The sequence below is a fragment of the Ahaetulla prasina genome, chromosome 9, assembly GCF_028640845.1.
Source record: "Ahaetulla prasina isolate Xishuangbanna chromosome 9, ASM2864084v1, whole genome shotgun sequence".
NCBI lineage: Eukaryota > Metazoa > Chordata > Lepidosauria > Squamata > Colubridae > Ahaetulla > Ahaetulla prasina.
Window position 1 is genome coordinate 5046561 of NC_080547.1, and position 19017 is coordinate 5065577.

At 43.8% G+C, this 19017-nt stretch overlaps 1 protein-coding gene across 2 annotated transcripts in view; it reads right to left on the bottom strand.

Annotated features, from left to right (window-relative positions):
- The window catches only part of BIN3 (bridging integrator 3), a 156009-nt gene that overhangs the window by 51833 nt on the left and 85159 nt on the right, over positions 1 to 19017 (bottom strand). For both annotated transcript variants that reach the window (XM_058194773.1, XM_058194774.1), the window contains exons 5-6: positions 12954 to 13090; positions 10200 to 10240 (exon numbers count right to left, since the gene is read on the bottom strand). In XM_058194773.1, coding sequence (XP_058050756.1) covers positions 10200 to 10240; positions 12954 to 13090 — 178 coding nt within the window. The remainder of the gene's footprint in view (positions 1 to 10199; positions 10241 to 12953; positions 13091 to 19017) is intronic.

Sequence of the window (19017 nt, forward strand, 5' to 3'; positions counted from 1 at the left end):
GAAAAGGATTAGGAGGGGAAGAAAAGGGGAGGAGAGGGGAGGAGAAGAAGAAGGAGAGAAGAAGAGGAGGAGGAGAAGAAGAAGATGAGGAGGGGGCGGAGAAGGAGGAGGAGGAGAAGAAGATAAGGAGGAGGCGGAGGAGGAGGAGGAGGAGAAGGAGAAGAGGAGAAGAAGAAGAAGGAGGAGGAGGAGGAGGAGGAGGAGAAAGGAGGGGAGAAGAAAATGGGAGGGGAGGGGAGGAGGAGAAGAAGAAGAAGAGGAGGAGGAGGAGAAGGAGGGAGAAGAAAACGGGAGGGGAGGGGAGGGGGAAGGAGGAGAAGAAGAAGAAGAAGAAGAGAAAAGGAGGAGGGGAGAAAAAGAGGAGGGGAGGAGAAGAAAAGGGGAGGAGAGGAGGGGGAAGAAGAAGAGAAGGATAAGGAGAAGGAGGAGGGGAAGGAGGAGGAGGAGGAGAAAAAGAAGGAGAAGAGAAGCAGAAAAAGAAAGAAAGAAAGAAAGAAAGAAAGAAAGAAAGAAAGAAAGAAAGAAAGAAAGAGCCAGCAAAGGCAGCAGGGGAAAATATACACAGGAGGAAGTGAGGGTTGGGAGAAAGACAGGCTGGTACAGAGCTACGCCAAGGCATTCGGTCTCCGTTCAGGAATGCCATTCCACAATCCGTGCCCACACGTCCCTCGCAGGCCTGTCCACCCACCAGGAAGGGGAAATTAAAACCACCCTTTCAGACTACAGCAAAAAGCCCTAGAAAATAAAAGAGGGCAGCTCAAACCAATAGGAGCCGGGGATTAAGACCTAAGAGCCCCCAGAAAGCAGGGAGGAGGTGGGGGGGGGGAGGAAAGAGAGAGAGAGGGGGGGGATGGGCGGATGGGGAAGGCAATGCCATGTGGCTAACTTTCTGTACGAAATCCTCATTAAAGATCTAGAAGGCTTGGAAAGCGGCTTTTGCAGCTTCCGGTCTCTTTAATTCCCACCCCCCCATCTCCCCCACCCCACCCTGTCCCGGGAGAGATCAAGCTGTTGGGTCATCTGTTTTCACTGTCAAAGATTCACAGGCCAAGACGGTGCGGATGACCTGATGGAAGATTTAGGAGGTTTTGGAGAAGGAAAGGGGAAATAAAAAATAAAAAATCCACGGTTCACCTCTGTGTGCATTAAGTACAATTCTTTAGTATGGATTTCAAGACTGGCTAGAGTAAGGCTAGAGTAAACTTCCTGACGGTGAGAACAATGAATCAGTGGAACAACTTGCCTGCAGAAGTTGTGAATGCTCCAACACTGGAAGTTTTTAAGAAGATGTTGGATAACCGTTTGTCTGAAGTGGTGTAGGGTTTCCTGCCTAAGCAGGGGGTTGGACTAGAAGACCTCCAAGGTCCCTTCCTTCTCATCTCATCTCATCTCATCTTGTCTCATCTCATCATCTCATATTTCTAATTCCAATTCCAATTCCAATTCCAATTAATTCCAATCCAATCCAATCCAATCCAATCCTATCCTATCCTATCCTATCCTATCCTATCCTATCCTATCCTATCCTATCCTATCCCTTCAGTCAAGTGCTGTCTGGCTTGGAAAAGGCAGAGCTTGATGAAACTGGACCTCTGGACTGGGAAAATGTTTAAAGCAACCAAGAAAACATTTTTGTAGAGATATTCAATCATTCAGGTCACAGTTCTCTCAAGGTAGTTTTTTTTTCCCCTTTGAAAACATTTTGCTTCTCATCCAAGACACTTCTTCAATTCTAACTGACGTTCAGAGAAGTGAACTGAATGGTGTAGTTAGAACCGAAGAAGCATCTTGGATGAGAAGCAAAACGGTTTATTTTTGGGGGGTGGGTGGGTGGGAAGCGCCTTTGAGACAACCAAGCAAACAAATACACATGCACATGCACATGCACAAACAGACCTACCCCTGATTTTCAGCTATTGTGAAAAACCTGCTTTGAAGTTGACACAGTCGTGAGAGTCAATGTAGCTTTTGCAAATATGCCGATTCAGAAAATTTGGAGTTCTACTTTCACCAAAGGATGGTATAAAAGGCCCTAGACAGGGGTAGGAACCAATGTCGATCTATGCTCAGGTTCATAATGTGGGTATCACCATGTGCTAACCCAGGGGTCTCCAACCTTGGCAACTTGAAGACTTGTGGACTTCAACTCCCAGAATTCTTAAAGTCTTAAAGTTGCCAAGGTTGGAGACCCCTGTCCTAAATAGTTAGGGTTAGGGTTAGCGAAGCTGGCTGAGGAACTCTGGGAGTTGAAGTCCACAAGTCTTAAAGGGACCAAGGTTGGAGACCCCTGGTCTGGAGGACTTCATCATTTGGATTTGAAGCAGCTCACCCAGAAGGGTGCAAGCAAGTGGTGAAATACAATTTTTTTTTACTACCGGTTCTGTGGGCATGGCTTGGTGGGCGTGGCAGGGGAAGGATCATTCAAAATCCCCATTCCCTCCCCACTGTGGGACCAGCCAGAGGTGGCATTTGCTGGTTCTCCGAACTACTCAAAAGTTCCGCGACCGGTTCTCTAAACTGCTCAACATTTTTGCTACCGGTTCTCCAGAACCTGTCAGAACCTGTTGGATTTCACCTCTGGTGCAAGATATGATAAATATCCCATTTGCAAAGGGCTTTTTTAAAAAAAAAATTTATTTCCATTCTGTCTCCTATGGTTACCCTCAGAAATGGAACTGTCAATCTAGCCTCAGGCCTGGATATAAATTCTGCCCACGGAGACCAGTGCAGTTGCGAATCTTAAAGGAAAAACTGCTTGCTTGCTAGCCTGGCTCCCTTCTTCTCCTCTGCATTAATGCCAGGACAGCCAACATATTGTACCATCCTCTGGACTTGGAAGGGGCCTAGTATTATTCTCAAATTCTCTCCAGCGCCTTGGGGTTTTCTAAAGCAGCAGCAGCATTGAAACACGATGGAGAACCATGTATGGACCTGTGGCACAGCTTGGTTTCAGAAATGGCCGCAAGTTGAGACCAAGCTGCCTGTATAGTTCCTTCCTACCACCAGGTCCTTGGGAGGCAGCTGAGGTTTAGAAAATACACGAGGCAAATCCAAGATTCTTTCATAGCATGGATCTTTCCACTGACTGTTTCACTCTCTCTATATATTTCTATTTCTGTTTGTCTGTCTGTCTGTCTATCATCTGTCTGTCTAGAAATATAAAAATATTTTAAAAATATGTCTTTCTGTCCGTCCGTCCGTCTGTCCATCCATCCATCCACCCTCTCTCTCTCTCTCTGTCTATCTATCTAATCTATCTATCTATCTAATCTATCTATCTATCTAATCTATCTATCTATCTATTATCTATCATCTATATATCTGCTATCTATTCTATTCTATCTATCCATCTGCTATCTATCTATCCATCCATCCATCCATCCATCCATCCATCTATCTATCTATCTATCTATCTATCTATCTATCTATCTATCTATCTATCTATCTATCTATCTATCTGCTATCTATCTATCTATCTATCTATCTATCTATCTATCTATCTATCTATCTATCTCTATCTGCTATCTATCATCTATCTATCCATCCATCCATCCATCCATCCATCTATCTATCTATCTATCTATCTATCATCTAGCTAGCTATCTATCTATCATCTATCTATCTATCTATGTCTGTCCATCCATCCATCCATCTGTCCATCCATCCATCATCTCTGTCTGTCTATCATCCATCTATCTGTCTAGAAATACAAAAATATTAAAAAAAAATATGTCTGTCTGTCTGCCCATCCACCCCTATCTATCTATCTATCTATCTATCTATCTATCTATCTATCTATCTATCTATCTATCTATCTATCTCTGTCCATCCATCCATCCATCCATCCATCCATCCATCCATCCATCCATCCATCATCTCTGTCTGTCCATCCGTCTGTCCATCCATCCAGCCATCATCTGTGTCTTTCTGTTTATCTATCTGTATATCTATCTACCTATCTACCTACCTACCTACCTACCATGTTTTCCCAAAAATAAGCCCCTGTCTTATATTTTTTGAACCCCGAGATAAGTGCTTGGTCTTATTTTCAGGGAGGTCTTATTCTTTTGGGGCCCGCACTCAGCCGCTGGAGCTTTGGAGGAAAAGCTGTTTCAGCCTCCAAACTGGCCAAGCACCGCCCGCAGCTTCTGGGGCTGCGCCAAAGCAGAGAAAATCTGATTCTGATTAGGCTGTATTGCCACTAATGATAATGGCCCAAATTGCATTGATCTTTAGCAAACAAAAAAAAAAAAAAAAAAAGAAAGAAAACTAATAAATTCTACAGACCACCACTGAAGGGGAGTAGTAATGAAATGCAGCTGTTGGAATTAAAAAAATCCTTTCTTGGACTCGAGAAGCCTGGGTGAGGCCTTGGGAGGAGAATCTCCTCTGGGGAACGCAATGTTTTATTTTATTTTACTTTACTATTATATTTTATTTTACTTTACTTTATTATATTATATTTTACTTTATTTTATTTTATTATTTTATTTCATTTTTTTATTTTATTACTTTACTTTTTTATTTATTTTATTTATTTTACTTTACATTACTTTACTTTATTACTTTATTATTTTATTTTATTTTATTTTATTTTAAAAAAGGCCATTCTCAATCATCTCTGACCTATGTGGTGTTAGGTGGGAGAAGCAGAATGCTTCTCAGCAACAGATAAACAGCTCTGGCAGGGTTTTTTTTCCAAAACGGGGGCTAATATGATTATATTCTTTAGCCTCCACCCCACTCCTCTTTCCCAGATACTCCATTGATGCACCCAACTCGAACGCAAAGCAAACTCTGCCTGGATGCCACCCCACACAAACACACACCCGCCGCGGGCTGACCTAGAGGGAAGATGCAAGATCACAAAGCAGAGAGAAACATGAGAATGGTCTGTTTTTATGACCTTGTAATATCTTATTTATTATTATTATTATTATTTATTTGATTTTTATACCGCCCTTCTCCCGAAGGACTCAGGGCGGTGTACAGGCAAAGTAAAAACAGGCAATACAATATACAATTTAAAATGCAAATTAAAAAACTTATTTTATAATTAGCCTAAAAATTTAAAATATATAATAGACTAAAACCCCATTTAAAATTATTAATAGAAAATTTAAAATCAATAAAATTTAAGCCAGCCCCGCGCGAATGAAAAGATGTATCTTCAGTTCGCGACGGAAGGTCCGAAGGTCAGGTATTTGGCGTAAACCCGGGGGAAGCTCGTTCCAGAGTGTGGGAGCCCCCACAGAGAAGGACCTTCCCCTGGGGGCCGCCAGCCGACATTGCTTGGCGGACGGCACCCTGAGAAGTCCCTCTCTGTGGGAGCATACGGGTCGGTGGGAGGCATGCGGTAACAGCAGGCGGTCCCGTAAGTACCCAGGCCCTAAGCCATGGAGCGCTTTAAAGGTCGTAACCAAAACCTTAAAGTGCACTCGAAAGGCCACAGGTAGCCAGTGCAGTCTGCGCAGGAGCGGTGTTACATGGGAGCTACGTGTAGCTCCCTCTATCACCCGCGCAGCTGCATTCTGGACTAACTGAAGCCTCCGAGTGCACCTCAAGGGGAGCCCCATGTAGAGAGCATTACAATAATCCAAGCGAGAGGTAACGAGCGCATGAGTGACTGTGCACAAGGCATCCCGATCAAGGAAGGGGATTCTATTCTTAATTTTGAATAGAATCCGGGCGACTGGACAGAGCTGAACATGAGAATTGGAAGAGAAAAAAAAATCAAGGAAGTAAAGAAGGAAGTCATGGAAAGAAGGGAGAGAAGTCATGGATGGAAGGAAGGAAGGAAGGAAGGAAGGAAGGAAGGAAGGAAGGAAGGAAGGAAGGAAGGAAGGAAGGAAGGAAGGAAGGAAGGATGGAAAAATAAAGAAAATAGGAGAAAGGGGGAAAAAATCCTAATTTGGGGGCTATAATATTTTATAGAGGTGGAGCCAGGGCCATCTGGGAGTGATGTGCGGACTCCAGAGCCTCCAGAGGCTGATAGTAGTGAGGCAGAGGAACAGGAGGAGCCTGTTCCTAATGCACGCATGAGAAGAGCTGCCAGAAGGCAAGAGCAGCTCAAGCAAAGAGGACAACTCGGGAGTAGAGCCAAGAGATGATTGGCCTCTCCCATAAGGCTTAAAAGACCAGCAACGGTGTTTGAGCTCTTTGCCAGAAAACAACGTTGATAGCTTTGTCTTGTTGCATTTGTATCGGTGTCTTCTGAACTTTTGCCAAGAAAGGCCTTTGGCAGTTTGCCTAATTAAACCAAGGTTGGCGATAAGACTGAAGAATTGTGTTATGAAGAATTTGTTTTGATTTAGTTTGGACTACGCGAAGAATAAGTTAATTTCTCAGCTGTTCTAATAAAGTCTGTAATCAGTGATTGCGTCTATTACTACCTACTTGGGCCTGGGTCACAACAGTTTCCTCATCCAGATGTGCTTCATAAACCATTCCTTTTCATTTGCATCTGCCTTTCCAGATAGCATAATGAGCTTTGGGGTAAATGCTGACAGGCTTTTCCCTTCGCTCCAAAACCCCAAATAAAAATACACATTCGGTACTCAATTTTTCTACGTGACAACATCGGCAACCTGCTTCAACCTGTTCGGTTTTAATGCCTTCCCATGAATGAATCAAATATTCAAGCTGACAGCACATTAAAAATATGGGGCCACAGACAAGTTGTTTTCCCAATTTCCTAACCAGCAAAATTATGTTACCTAGAAATTGCCGTCATATTTGAAGGACATCAGCTGGAGGAAGACAACTATAGAAGAAGACAATTGGAAGCCATTAAGGGCAGACAAGAAGCCATACATATCGTATCATAATAACAGAGTTGGAAGGGACCTTGGAGGTCTTCTAGTCCAACCCCCTCCCAGGCAGGAAACCCTACACCATTTCAGACAAATGGTTATCCAACATCTTCTTAAAAATTTCCAGTGTTGGAACATTCACAACTTCTGCAGCCAAGTTGTTCCACTGATTAATCGTTCTAACAGTCAGGAAATTTGTCCTTAGTTCTAAGTTGCTTCTTTCTTTGATCAGTTTCCACCCATTGCTTCTTGTTCTACCCTCAGGTGCTTTGGAGAACAGCCCGACTCCCTCTTCTTTGTGGCAGCCCCTGAGATATTGGAACACTGCTATCATGTCTCCCCTAGTCCTTCTTTTCATTAAACTAGACATACCCAGTTCCTGCAACCGTTCTTCATATGTTTTAGCCTCCAGTCCCCTAATCGTCTTTGTTGCTCTTCTCTGCACTCTTTCTAGAGTCTCAACATCTTTTTTACATCGTGGCGACCAAAACTGGATGCAATATTCCAAGTGTGACCTTACCAAGGCATTATAAAGTGGTAATAACACTTCAGGTGATCTTGATTCTATCCCTCTGTTTATGCAGCCCAGAACACTGCTGGCTCATACAGAAGTCCTCTTGTGCAGTGGTGGGATTCAAATAATTTAACAACTGGTTCTCTGCCCTAATGACCGGCTGGGTGGGTGTGGCCAGGCTGGGCGTGGACAGGGTGTGACAGGCAGCACTCGGCTTCCTGCAACCCCCTGGGAGCAAAAACAGGCCAGGGGGGGCAGTGCGGTGGTCCACCTGCACCCTATTTTGGCCTAGTAGGTGTCCCTGAAGCCTCCTGGGAGTCAAAATGGGCTGGGGGGGGGTGCGCACCGCACCTGCTGCGCCCCATTTTGGGCCTAGTAGGCCTCCCTGCACCTTTCTGGGAGCCAAAACTGGGCATGTGGGGACTGCTGGAAGGGGCGGGGCCAGCCAGCACTGTAACAACCGGTTCGCCCGAACCGACTCAAACCAGCTGAATCCCACTACTGCTCTTGTGAACTCCGGAGCTTTCTGTCAATTCTGCCCAGCAAACTTCTAAACCTGTCTTGGTTTCAACCAAGTGGGGGGAGGAGGAGGAGGAGGAGGAAGAAGATGGAAAAACAAATCCGACAAAATTCCAGAGCTGCCTTGAACCACCTTGCTCCCGAATCCCGATCCGTTCCTAACAGGCAATAACCCTAACTGCCTTAGACTTATGTTACTTTAATTTAGAAGCAGGAAAAAATGTCATGTGAAACAAAAGGTGTTACGGAGCAATTTGCCTCACTTGCTGTCTTATTAAAGTCATTTTCTTCTCGCTCACCCAACTTCCTTGTAATAAAAACAAAGTGAATCTAAAAGATTTCGGCAATCGTTTGATTGTAGTAATAGAAGTTCTCTAAAAAAGAGCCTTAGATGCTTGGCTTACAGCTCAAGTAAATGTTAATGAGATTTAAAAGAAACATGAAAAAGAAGCTCCCAGACTTGCAATAATTAAAAAAAAATATCTGTATATATGCCTGGTTAAAATGCACTTTTAAAAAGAATATTTTAACTTTTTTTTTCCTTTGGTTTCAGGAAAGAGGCTGCTATTCCTAACAGGAAGTTGATAAATTTCTTGCAATTAGATCAGGGGTGAAATGTTCCTGGTTCGGACCGGATTGCCCGATCCGGTAGTGATGGCGGCGGCTGGTTCGGAGAACTGGTAGCAAAAATCTCTGCCCCCTCCCAAGGCCCAGCTGAGCTGCGCGATCATCAGGGTTTTTTTTCTTTTTAACTTTTAAAAGCATTTTTTCTTCGGCCGTAAAAAAAAAAAGCCTCTGATGATCGTGCGGCTCAGCTGGGATTGTCAGAGCCTTTTAAAAGCATTTTTTCTACAACCTCTTCAAAAAGTTGGCCACGCCCACCCAGTCACCTTACCGCCCCCCCACCAAACCACACCCACAGAACCAGTAGTAACAAATTTTACATTTCACCACTGAATTAGCTTGCCCAACACTCCCCCCCACCGCCCAGCCCCAACCCCAAAGCTGGGCCCATCTACCCAAGAAACTTCATTTAGATAGGATTGAATGACTGATTCCATTTTAAGCCTGACAAATAATAAGACATCTCTCGATAGCTTGTAGGGAAACAAATTTGTACTGAGTTTCAAAACCTGTTTGAACTTACCCAATCCTTTAATAATAAAAATGTACTTTAATTAAATGAATCTGACTACATCTTTCACATAGAATATGTTACATTCAATCCCTTTTTTTGGAATAGCTTAGGGCAGGGGTGTCAAACTCAATTTCATTGTGTGCCGCATCGGGGCTGTGTTTGAACTCGGGAGTTTGAATTTGACATCACTCATGTCAGGGGTGCCTGGGTTGGCCTGAGTGCTCTTCCAGAGAAAATGGAGCTCAGGTGGGCTGTGTGCGGCCCTCCTGAGCTTCATTTTTTGCTAGCAGAGGCACCATGAGCCGGTCCTTCGCTGTTTCCAGGGCGGCTCCATGGTTCAGAGGCTTAATGACGCTGGAACTGAATGATCAAAAATGATCTGCACTCCAGCGGTTTGAGTCCGTCTCCATGAGACAGAGTGAGCTCCTGTCACTCATTCTGTAGCTCCTGCTCACCCAGCAATTCAAAAGCAGTTCGAAAGTAGGCAATATTGCAAGTAGATAAATGGGTACCATTTCGGTGGGGGGGGTGGGGGAAATCTAGCTACATTCATGCGTGTAGAGAGCAGAAGCCGACACTGGACTGGCCAAACAAAACGAGAAGAGGGGAGACCAGCAGACGAGCTCCACTGGTTAACTGATATGAAGCTAGTTTGCCCCCTATGGTGCACTAAGAATAGGCATGCAAGTGCCAAACAAAATGAATTAGCAATTTTAGGCTGTCAGGATTACATTGGGTGTCTAGCCTGTGCAGAATTCCCTGATACCGTATGCCATACACTAAATAAATAAATAATGGAAGAGGTTTTAATCTATCAGCAAATGAGCAAAAGAGTTGTAACAGCTTGCTGTCAATTTGTTTATATATATATATATATATATATATATATATATATATATATATATATATATATATATATATATATATATATATATATATATATATATATATATATATATATATATATATATATACACATTCACTCCTAATTTTTTATATTATTTTACTTGCACATTCTCTCTAAAATGAAGGGGTAGAAATTCTGGGTTTGTTGTTTTTCTAAACACAAGTTGGGATCTGCAAGAATTTCACAAGCTGTAGATTTCACCCAATAAGCCTTGAGGGAAAGCAGGTTTCTTGCTCCCATGTTAAATCACGTTCATTTGTAAAAAGATTGCAAAAGATTGTTGCTTATATGGAAACATCACAAACTTACTTTTTCAGGGGCTCTATGACTGTTTTTTGGATTTGATTCACCTGTTAGAAGAAGAAGAAGAAATGTTTTCAATAACCAGCAAGGCAGATCATTTGAACCAGTGTTTCTCAACCATGGCGACTTGAAGATGTCTGGACTTCAATTCCCAGAATTCCCCATTTCAATTCATTTCAATTCAATTCAACCAAGTTGCCATGGTTGAGAAGCACTGATTGGAACCGATGGAACTTCATATCCAACTCCATATTTTCCAAATATGTTCTTTTCCACTCTTGTTGTTTTCAGTTTCAGCTAAATTAAGTATTCTGTGGCTACTGAGCATGTTAAATCTTCAACAGAATTTTCCTTCTTTTTAGTCGTTGCGATTTTTACAAAAAAAACACAAACAGTTTAGCTATCGTAAGTATAAAGATTTCTCTAAATACGTTGGTGTTTGCTCTCTAGGTTCTTAATGGATCTACTCTTGCTCCAATTCTGACAGTGTTCATTATTTTCGGCACTCATAATATGAGATTGTTATTATGGGAATGTGGTTCATAATATAACATAAAATCTTAAAATTAGTCCAAAATATAAAGAGCCAAGAATGATGGTCAAACAGTTGGGGGGAAAAGTTATGGAACTCTGTTTTTGTATTGTGTGCACAAAGGTGGAAAGATATAGCGACATCTATAAGGTGGGCTGGTTGATGAAAATGATGGAACTTGCTGAGTTGGCCAAATTGACTTCATTGATTAGAGAAAGTACAATAGCTGTATTGCTGCCTGGAAACCTTTTATGTAGATTTTGTGTAAAACAGAACGAAATTAACTCAATGATTTATGGGTTTGATGCAGTGATAGAATTCAAATTTTTTTAATACCGGTTCTGTGGGTGTGGCTTGATAGGCGTGGCAGGGGAAGGATACTGCAAAATCTCCATTCCCTCCCTACTCCTGGGGGAAGGATATTGCAAAATCCCCATTCCCTCCCCACTCCTGGGGGAAGGATATTTCCACTCCACTCTGGGGCCAGGCAGAGGTGGTATTTGCCGATTCTCTGAACTATTCAAAATTTCAGCTATCGGTTCTCCATAACCTGTCAGAATCTACTGAATAGCACTCCTGGTTTGATGACTGGACAGCACAGATCCTAGAAAGACAGTCATGTTGCAACCTTAGAGTAAGAGATATATTTATACTTATAGCTACTACAAAGAAGATTGGAAGTTACTTCTTTGTTTTGTTTTATTTTGTCTCTTGCTCTTCTCTTTTTTTCTCTCTCTCACGCTTTCAGCTTTCTCTTTGATCTTTTTTTCTTTTTCACTTTAATCAGTATTAGCTTTTATCATTGTTTTTAAAGCCTTTAATGAAATTGTTTAAAAAAACAAACAAACAGCAAACTCTGAAAAGCCATTTATGAGTAAAGCACACAAGGCAAAACTTGAATTCCAATAATAGAGATCGGATGAGGTTGAACCACCGGTTTTTTGGTACTCTCTGAGCTTGGTTGTTTTCCTGAAGATATTTCAATACCAAGCTAGGTAACTTCATCAGTGCAGGAAAACAACCAAACTCAGTGCTGGGCTGCTGCTGGTTCGAACCAGTTCGGGCGAATTGGTAGTTCCGAGGATCAGCTGGTCCCACCCAACCGCCTCTGCCCAATCCTGCCCTATATTTCCTTCTTTCTGGCTCAGCTGATTCGCGCGCCACACCTGATTTCCGCCCCCTCCACTGTTCTTGCGGGGGCTGCCTTAGAAGGTAAGCTAGCCGAGTTTCAAATTGCTGCATTTTGAACACTGCGCGTAAGTGCATTAGGTGTGCGCGTGCTCACTGAACCAGTTGTTAAACCGGTTGCAGTCCACCACTGACCAAATTCAGGGAACACCGCGAGAAGTTGGGTTGATGCAGCTTGTGCTGCCCACAAGAGATAAGCCGAAAGAATTACCTCAACTCTTATTAAATTTCAGGAGGTTCTGATTTACATCTAATAATTGTGCAGATTCACCTGGCTGCAAATCCCAGCCTGAGAAGCACAGGTTGAGAATTTACTGCTCTGTGGCAATTACTATTCTAAATCTCAAAATTGTTCAGAATTAATTGCCTTATTTTGTTCTTTTGTCATTATTTCAAATTTCACTCTGTAATAACTTTAAGTGATTTTTAAAATCACTGAGAGATGCCGTACACAGCTCTGCGCTGCTGGTGTACCTGCTGGTGTTGTACAATACTAGTCATGAGCATCTGTACCCCCTTTTTGCACATCCTCTAATATATAAAGGGGACGCGGTGGCTCAGGGGCTAGGGCGTTGAGCTTGTTGATTGAAAGGTCGGCAGCTCGGCAGTTCGAATCCCTAGTGCTGCCGTGTAACGGGGTGAGCTCCCGTTACTTGTCCCAGCTTCTGCCAACCTATCAGTTTCGAAAGCACCTAAAAATGCAAGTAGAAAAAATAGGAACCCCCTTTGGTGGGAAGGTAACAGCGTTCCGTGCACCTTTGGCGTTGAGTCATGCCGGCCACATGACCACGGAGACGTCTTCAGACAGCGCTGGCCCTTCGGCTTTGAAACGGAGAAGAGCACCGTCCCCTAGAGTCGGGAACGACTAGCACATACGTGCGAGGGGAACCTTTACCTTTGCTTTACCTAATATATAAAGTCAGCGTTCCAATCTTGACAAGAACCGTGGAACAATCAAGGAAAACTTCACAATTAAGGATGTCAAACGTGGAAGAACCTCTCCTTCTCCTCCTCAGAAATACATCCAGAGCAAAACTCACCTTCTCTTGGTTAAAAGAATCCATTCTTTTCATTGCTGTGTCCAGAGCCATCACCATTTCGAGAAATTTAGGGTCTTGTTCACAGAGAGGATTGGCCAAGAGATCGGATGAGATTTTGACAGCCGACTTTGACATGGCTATATTTGGGATAGAATTCAGGGAGAAATTGATTTAAGGATCGGTGCTATTAAGAGTTACAGAGTTAATGAACAGATTAACTTTGATGATTAAAGAAAGAGAGGATTCAGAATATTTTAAGATATGGGATAAATGTTATCATTGGTTTGGGGCCTCTGTGGCTCAGACTGCTAATGCAGTCTGTTATTAACAGCAGCTGCTTGCAATTACTGCAGGTTATAGTCCCACCAGGCCCAAGGTTGACTCAGCCTTCCATCCTTTATAAGGTAGGTAAAATGAGGACCCAGATTGTTGGGGGGGCAATAAGTTGACTTTGTATATAAATATACAAATGGATGAAGACTATTGCTAACATAGTGTAAGCCGCCCTGAGTCTTCGGAGAAGGGCGGGATATAAATGCAAATAAAAAAAAAGAAGAAGAAAGGTATAGATGATCAATGGATAATTATGTAGGAAAATGATAATAATGTCTCTGTGGAAAAATGGTAATAGTTTAAATTGGAGGGAGGGAAGAAGAAACAACAAAAGTTATGGAGCCAGGAAAAAAACACCAAGACGTCACATGGAAGGAATTACTGATGTTTTAAATGTATGTTTGTCTATAAAATAAAATAAAAACTTTTTAATATTTATTTTTATTTATTTTATTTATTTTATTTACATTTATATCCCGCCCTTCTCCGAGACTCAGGGCGGCTTACAGTGTGTAAGGCAATAGTCTCATTCTATTTGTATATTTACAAAGTCAACTTATTGCCCCCCCAACAATCTGGGTCCTCATTTTACCTACCTTATAAAGGATGGAAGGCTGAGTCAACCTCGGGCCGGGCTTGAACCTGCAATAATTGCAGGCTGCTGTGTTCTAATAACAGGCTTCTAACAGCCTGAGCTATCCCGGCCCGATAATAAAAAGAGGTACACATTGATATAAATCAGGGGTCTCCAACCTTGGCAACTTTAAGCCTGGCGGACTTCAACTCCCAGAATTGTCTGGGAGTTATCAGTTGCCTCTGGAGTCAGACGTCAGCGAGGCAGACAAACAGCTGGAGCCTGTTCCCAGTGTGCGCATGCGCAGAGTTGCCAGACGAAGGGAATAGCTAAAGAACAAGGATCGACTTGGGAGTAAGGCAGTGGTGGGTTGCTACCAGTTCGCGTAATGGCGGCAGGAGACTTCGCCTACCCACCTGGATGTCTCTGTGCATGCACAGAAGTGTTGTGAACGGGAGCGCCCAGAAGCAAACCGTTAGCAACGGGATTTGAATCCCACTATTGGAGTAAGGCCACAGGTGGACGATGAAGGGCCCCTCCCAGAGGGAATTAAAAGAGGAGCAAAAGGGGAAAGGAGTTTGCAGGAGACAATTAATTCGCCTAATTGATTCGCTACTCCTTGCCAAGTTTTGAAGATTTCGGCCTGGCAGCTCCCCAAGCCAGATAAGGTCTGTGACTGTAACTTCTCCCTTGAGAGACTTTGCTGGATGTGAATGAGTCACTTAATAAAAAGGGGATTTTGTTGCTTTGTGGTGTGGGGAAGCCTAGGTCAGAACACTTCCCTTTATAAAAAGTGAAGTATCCATTCAGCATACTTCCATTTTCCTAATGCAAAAATAAGGGTCTGAAATTATTCCTTGCTCAGAGCCAGCCGGCCGAATGATTGGAAAGCCAATTTTGCTTTTCTTAAGCTAGCTTCTTCAACTGAACCGGTGATAGGTCAAGTGATTCACAATCCAGCTTTTCAAGAATTCATTCATTGTCTCCCGACCTCACAGTAAGCTTGAAACATAAAGCGGAGGCACTCCGGAGTGCATAAAATGCTAATGGGAAAACTTCCAGGAACGCTAACTGGTGGCTTGGAAGAAGAGCTATTAATGAATTTGTGTAAACATCGGGATAAACGCTCATGGGCAATCAAGTCCACATTATCTGAACGCACCATTTATAAAAAAAGTGCTCAAGTGGAGACTCCTTTTAAAGTCGACGCAGAAGTGGCTAGACAAGCAGAAAAGACTGCCTTTTCGCAGCGCTGTTAAGGGCTGCGTAGTTTCATCGCAGCTCTTTCAAACCTAACAAATCGCAACCGATTAAGCTTTCGTAGCTTTCGTTAGTTTTACAAAAAAGAAAAAAAAAATCCTTTGGCAGCTGTGACAAGATAATGAAGGCAAAGCAAAGTTAGCAAGGTGTAAAACCCCGACGAATGCAGTGAGATTTATGTACGGGAAAACATTTAAGCTGCTTAAGGTGTTGCAACCGCATTTTAGAACATTTTGTCCTGGGGACAGTTTCCGAATCAAAGCGTAGGAGCATCGTTCCCCAGAACTAAGGTTGGACCAAGGAGCATCAATGAATTTTAACTGAACCTGGGTTCAAATCTCATGGGTGCTGTGGCATAAACGTTTACTCCTATGCGTTTCTGGGTGCCCTTGGGTCCCTGCCCCTTAAGACGTTTTAAAGATAGGTTTTACGCCTTAAAATGAATGGGAATTAATATTAATCGGTACGCAAGACCTCCGTCACCATCGATTTTCGAATTTCATTTAGCTCTATTGACATTCCAGAGGGAAAAAAATGTAAAAGTCAGCTGTTACACACTAATAATAACAACAACAGAGTTGGAAGGGACCTTGGAGGCCTTCTAGTCCAACCCCCTGCCCAGGCAGGAAACCCTACACCATCTCAGTCAGATGGTTATCCAACATTTTCTTAAAAATTTCCAGTGTTGGAGCATTCACAACTTCTGGAGGCAAGTCGTTCCACTTGTTAATTGTTCTACCTGTCAGGAAATTTCTCCTTAGTTCTAAGTTGCTTCTCTCCTTGATTGGTTTCCACCCATTGCTTCTTGTTCTACCCTCAGGTGCTTTGGAGAATAGCTTGACTCCCTCTTCTTTGGGGCAGCCCCTGAGATATTGGAACACTGCTATCATGTCTCCTCTAGTCCTCCTTTTCATTAAACTAGACATACCCAGTTCCTGCAACCGTTCTTCATATGTTTTAGCCTCCAGTTCCCTAATCCTCTTTGTTGCTCTTCTCTGCATTCTGCACTGTTTTGTTTACAGATATTATCCACTTATCGGGGTGTGAGGGGAGGGGGGGAGGAAAATGTAGGATGAAGTAACAGGGAGAACATTCTCAGTGGCGTAGAAGGGATGGCTGGGAGGACTCCTGCTACTTTGCCTTTGCACGAGAAATGACTCAATTAGCCAGCAATTGAGTCCATGGAAGCTATCAGCTCTGGCAGCAACCCAGCGAGCGTCTGCCAAAGTTTTTCTGTTATCTTCCTTGATGCCGGCGTGTCAACCAGGAAGTCAGGAATAAACAGCACTTCAGCTCATGTTCTCTCTAGGCAATTGTATTCGTTCGTCACAAAGCAGTATAGCAGCCCCTCCTGCTTTTATACCCTGTGGGGTGTGGCTCCGTGACTCAGCACTTTCTAGGCCTGCCCCACCCCTGCTTCTGTTGTTCCCGCCTCTCTTGTCTAAGAAACCTGGGATCTAACCAGGACTGATTGTCCTCAGCTGGGTCTGGAAGCGTTTCCTGGGCGGGGGGGAGATACAGGAGACGGAGGCCTCATCACCTCTTCCACCTGGCCTGCCTCTGGTTCCTGGAGCTGAGCCAGGGAAGCCGGCCCTGCCGAAGGGAGCCCTGACGCCCCTTCCCCCTCACTCTCTGGCAGGGGGCCAGGCTTGGGGGTGTGGGGGGCTGGAGCAACAACAGGTGGTTGCCCCCGGTTCAGACCGGTTCACATGAACTGGTAGTAAAACCGGCAGGAGGCTCCGCCCACCACCCCGGATGTCATCATAGGCGATCTGCGCATGTGTAAAAGCTTGGCGCGTGCACGAGCGAAGCAAGCGCGCGCATGCGATCTCGTTGCAAACCGGTAAGTAAAGATAAGTAGAACCCACCCCTGGTTATAGCTACTTATTTGCTGTAAGAAACAGAGCAAGAGTTTTGAACCAACAGTTGACCCTACAAAGACAAGGGTGGGGGAGGTCAAGTAATTTTCCAAAGCACCAAAAGGCAAGGCGAGAAACAATGGTTGGAAACTAACCAAGGAGAGAAGCAACCTAAAACTAAGGAGAAATTTTCTAACAGTGAGAGCAATCAGTCAAAGGAACAACTTCATGGATACTGCATCACTGAAGGCTTTGAAAAAGAGATTGGACAACCATTTGTCCAGAATGATACTCTCCTGCTCGAGCGGAGAGTTGGACTAGAAGACCTCCAAAGGACCTCCAAGGTCCTTTCCAACTCCATTATTCTATTGTTCTATGTCCCATTTTATGCATATATATCAAATGATCAATCTTCCTTCATTGGACATTGACGACATTAGGGAATTGATGTCACTAGTAGAGAGTAGGGAAGAGAGACTAGAATGGAGTCTCTGCCACAGTTCTTGGCTCTAGCAAAGGCACCTGAGCAGCTTACGTTGGTACCTCTCTCAATCTTCTATATATATAAAAGCCAAATACCACTCACTCATCACAAAATCCCCAGAACCGTAAAGCCTACAAACTTGAAATTAGACACATATATTCCTCTTGACTTTTAGGTGCTCGCTAAGAAAGGATTTTTTGAAATGACTATCAGATCATTAGTATTCCATACACAGTATTATATTAACACGCTCTGATGCTAAGGAGTTAGACGTTCTACTCCCCCTCCCCACCTGAAAAGAACTCTGTCCCAACTGCCAGTTGCCTTATATTAACACGCTCTGATGCTACCCCTTTGCTAAACCGCGCATGGGCATGGCCAGCATGTGACTCATCTAGCCTGCGGGCTGGGACAATCTACTCCCCCTCCCCCTCTGTCCCAACCTCCAGTTGCCTTATATTAACACACTCCGAAGCTACGGAGTTACACATTGTACATTAAGTTTCAGGCTTTAAGTGTCAATTCATCACACCCGATCACATAGTTTCGTAGCAAAGCACGGGGGTCCAGCTAGTTACACATAAGGGAGGAGTGGCTTGGATGCATCTGTCTACCTAACCCCCTTCGAACAGATTTGAGTGTTTCCAGTTTCTGTCACCAGCAAGAAGGGCAACCATCTTCAGAGATCGGGATGGTATATCCCTAAATGCAAAATAATGTTTGGGTTTTAAGTCATAAAATAAGTAAACTTGTGATGATGCTTCAGAGCCGAAGAAGGACCAGGCTGGGGGAAAGATCTTCCCACAATCCTCTGGGGTTGATCCATTATCGATGCCCCTTGAATAGTGGTGGGTTTCAAATTTTTTTACTACCGGTTCTGTGGGTGTGGCTTGGTGGGCGTGGCAGGGGAAGGCTACTGTAAAATCTGCATTCCCTCCCAACTCCAGGGGAAGGTTATTGCAAAATCCCCAATTCCTCCTGATCAGCTGGGACTTGGGAGGAAGAGAATAGATGGGGGCGGGGCCAGTCAGAATTTTTACTACCGGTTCTCCAAACTACTCAAAATTTCCGCTACTGGTTCTCCAGAACTGGTCCGAACCTGCTGAAATTCACCTCTGCCCTTGAAAAGAAGGAAAGGAAATCTCTGGGGAGGGAGGGAAGGAAGGAAGGAAGGAAGGAAGGAAGGAAGGAAGGAAGGAAGGAAGGGAGGGAGGGAGGGAGGGAGGGAGGGAGGGAGGGAGAAAATAGGAGAAAGGGGAAAAAAATCTTCCTTATTTGGGGGCTAATTTATTTTTTTTATTTATTTACATTTATATCCCGCCCTTCTCCGAAGACTCAGGGCGGCTTACAGTGTGTAAGGCAATAGTCTCATTCTATTTGTATATTTACAAAGTCAACTTATTGCCCCCCCAACAATCTGGGTCCTCATTTTACCTACCTTATAAAGGATGGAAGGCTGAGTCAAACTTGGGCCTGGTGGGACTTGAACCTGCAGTAATTGCAGGCAGCTGTGTTTTAATAACAGGCTATCTTACAGCCTGAGCCACCACGGAG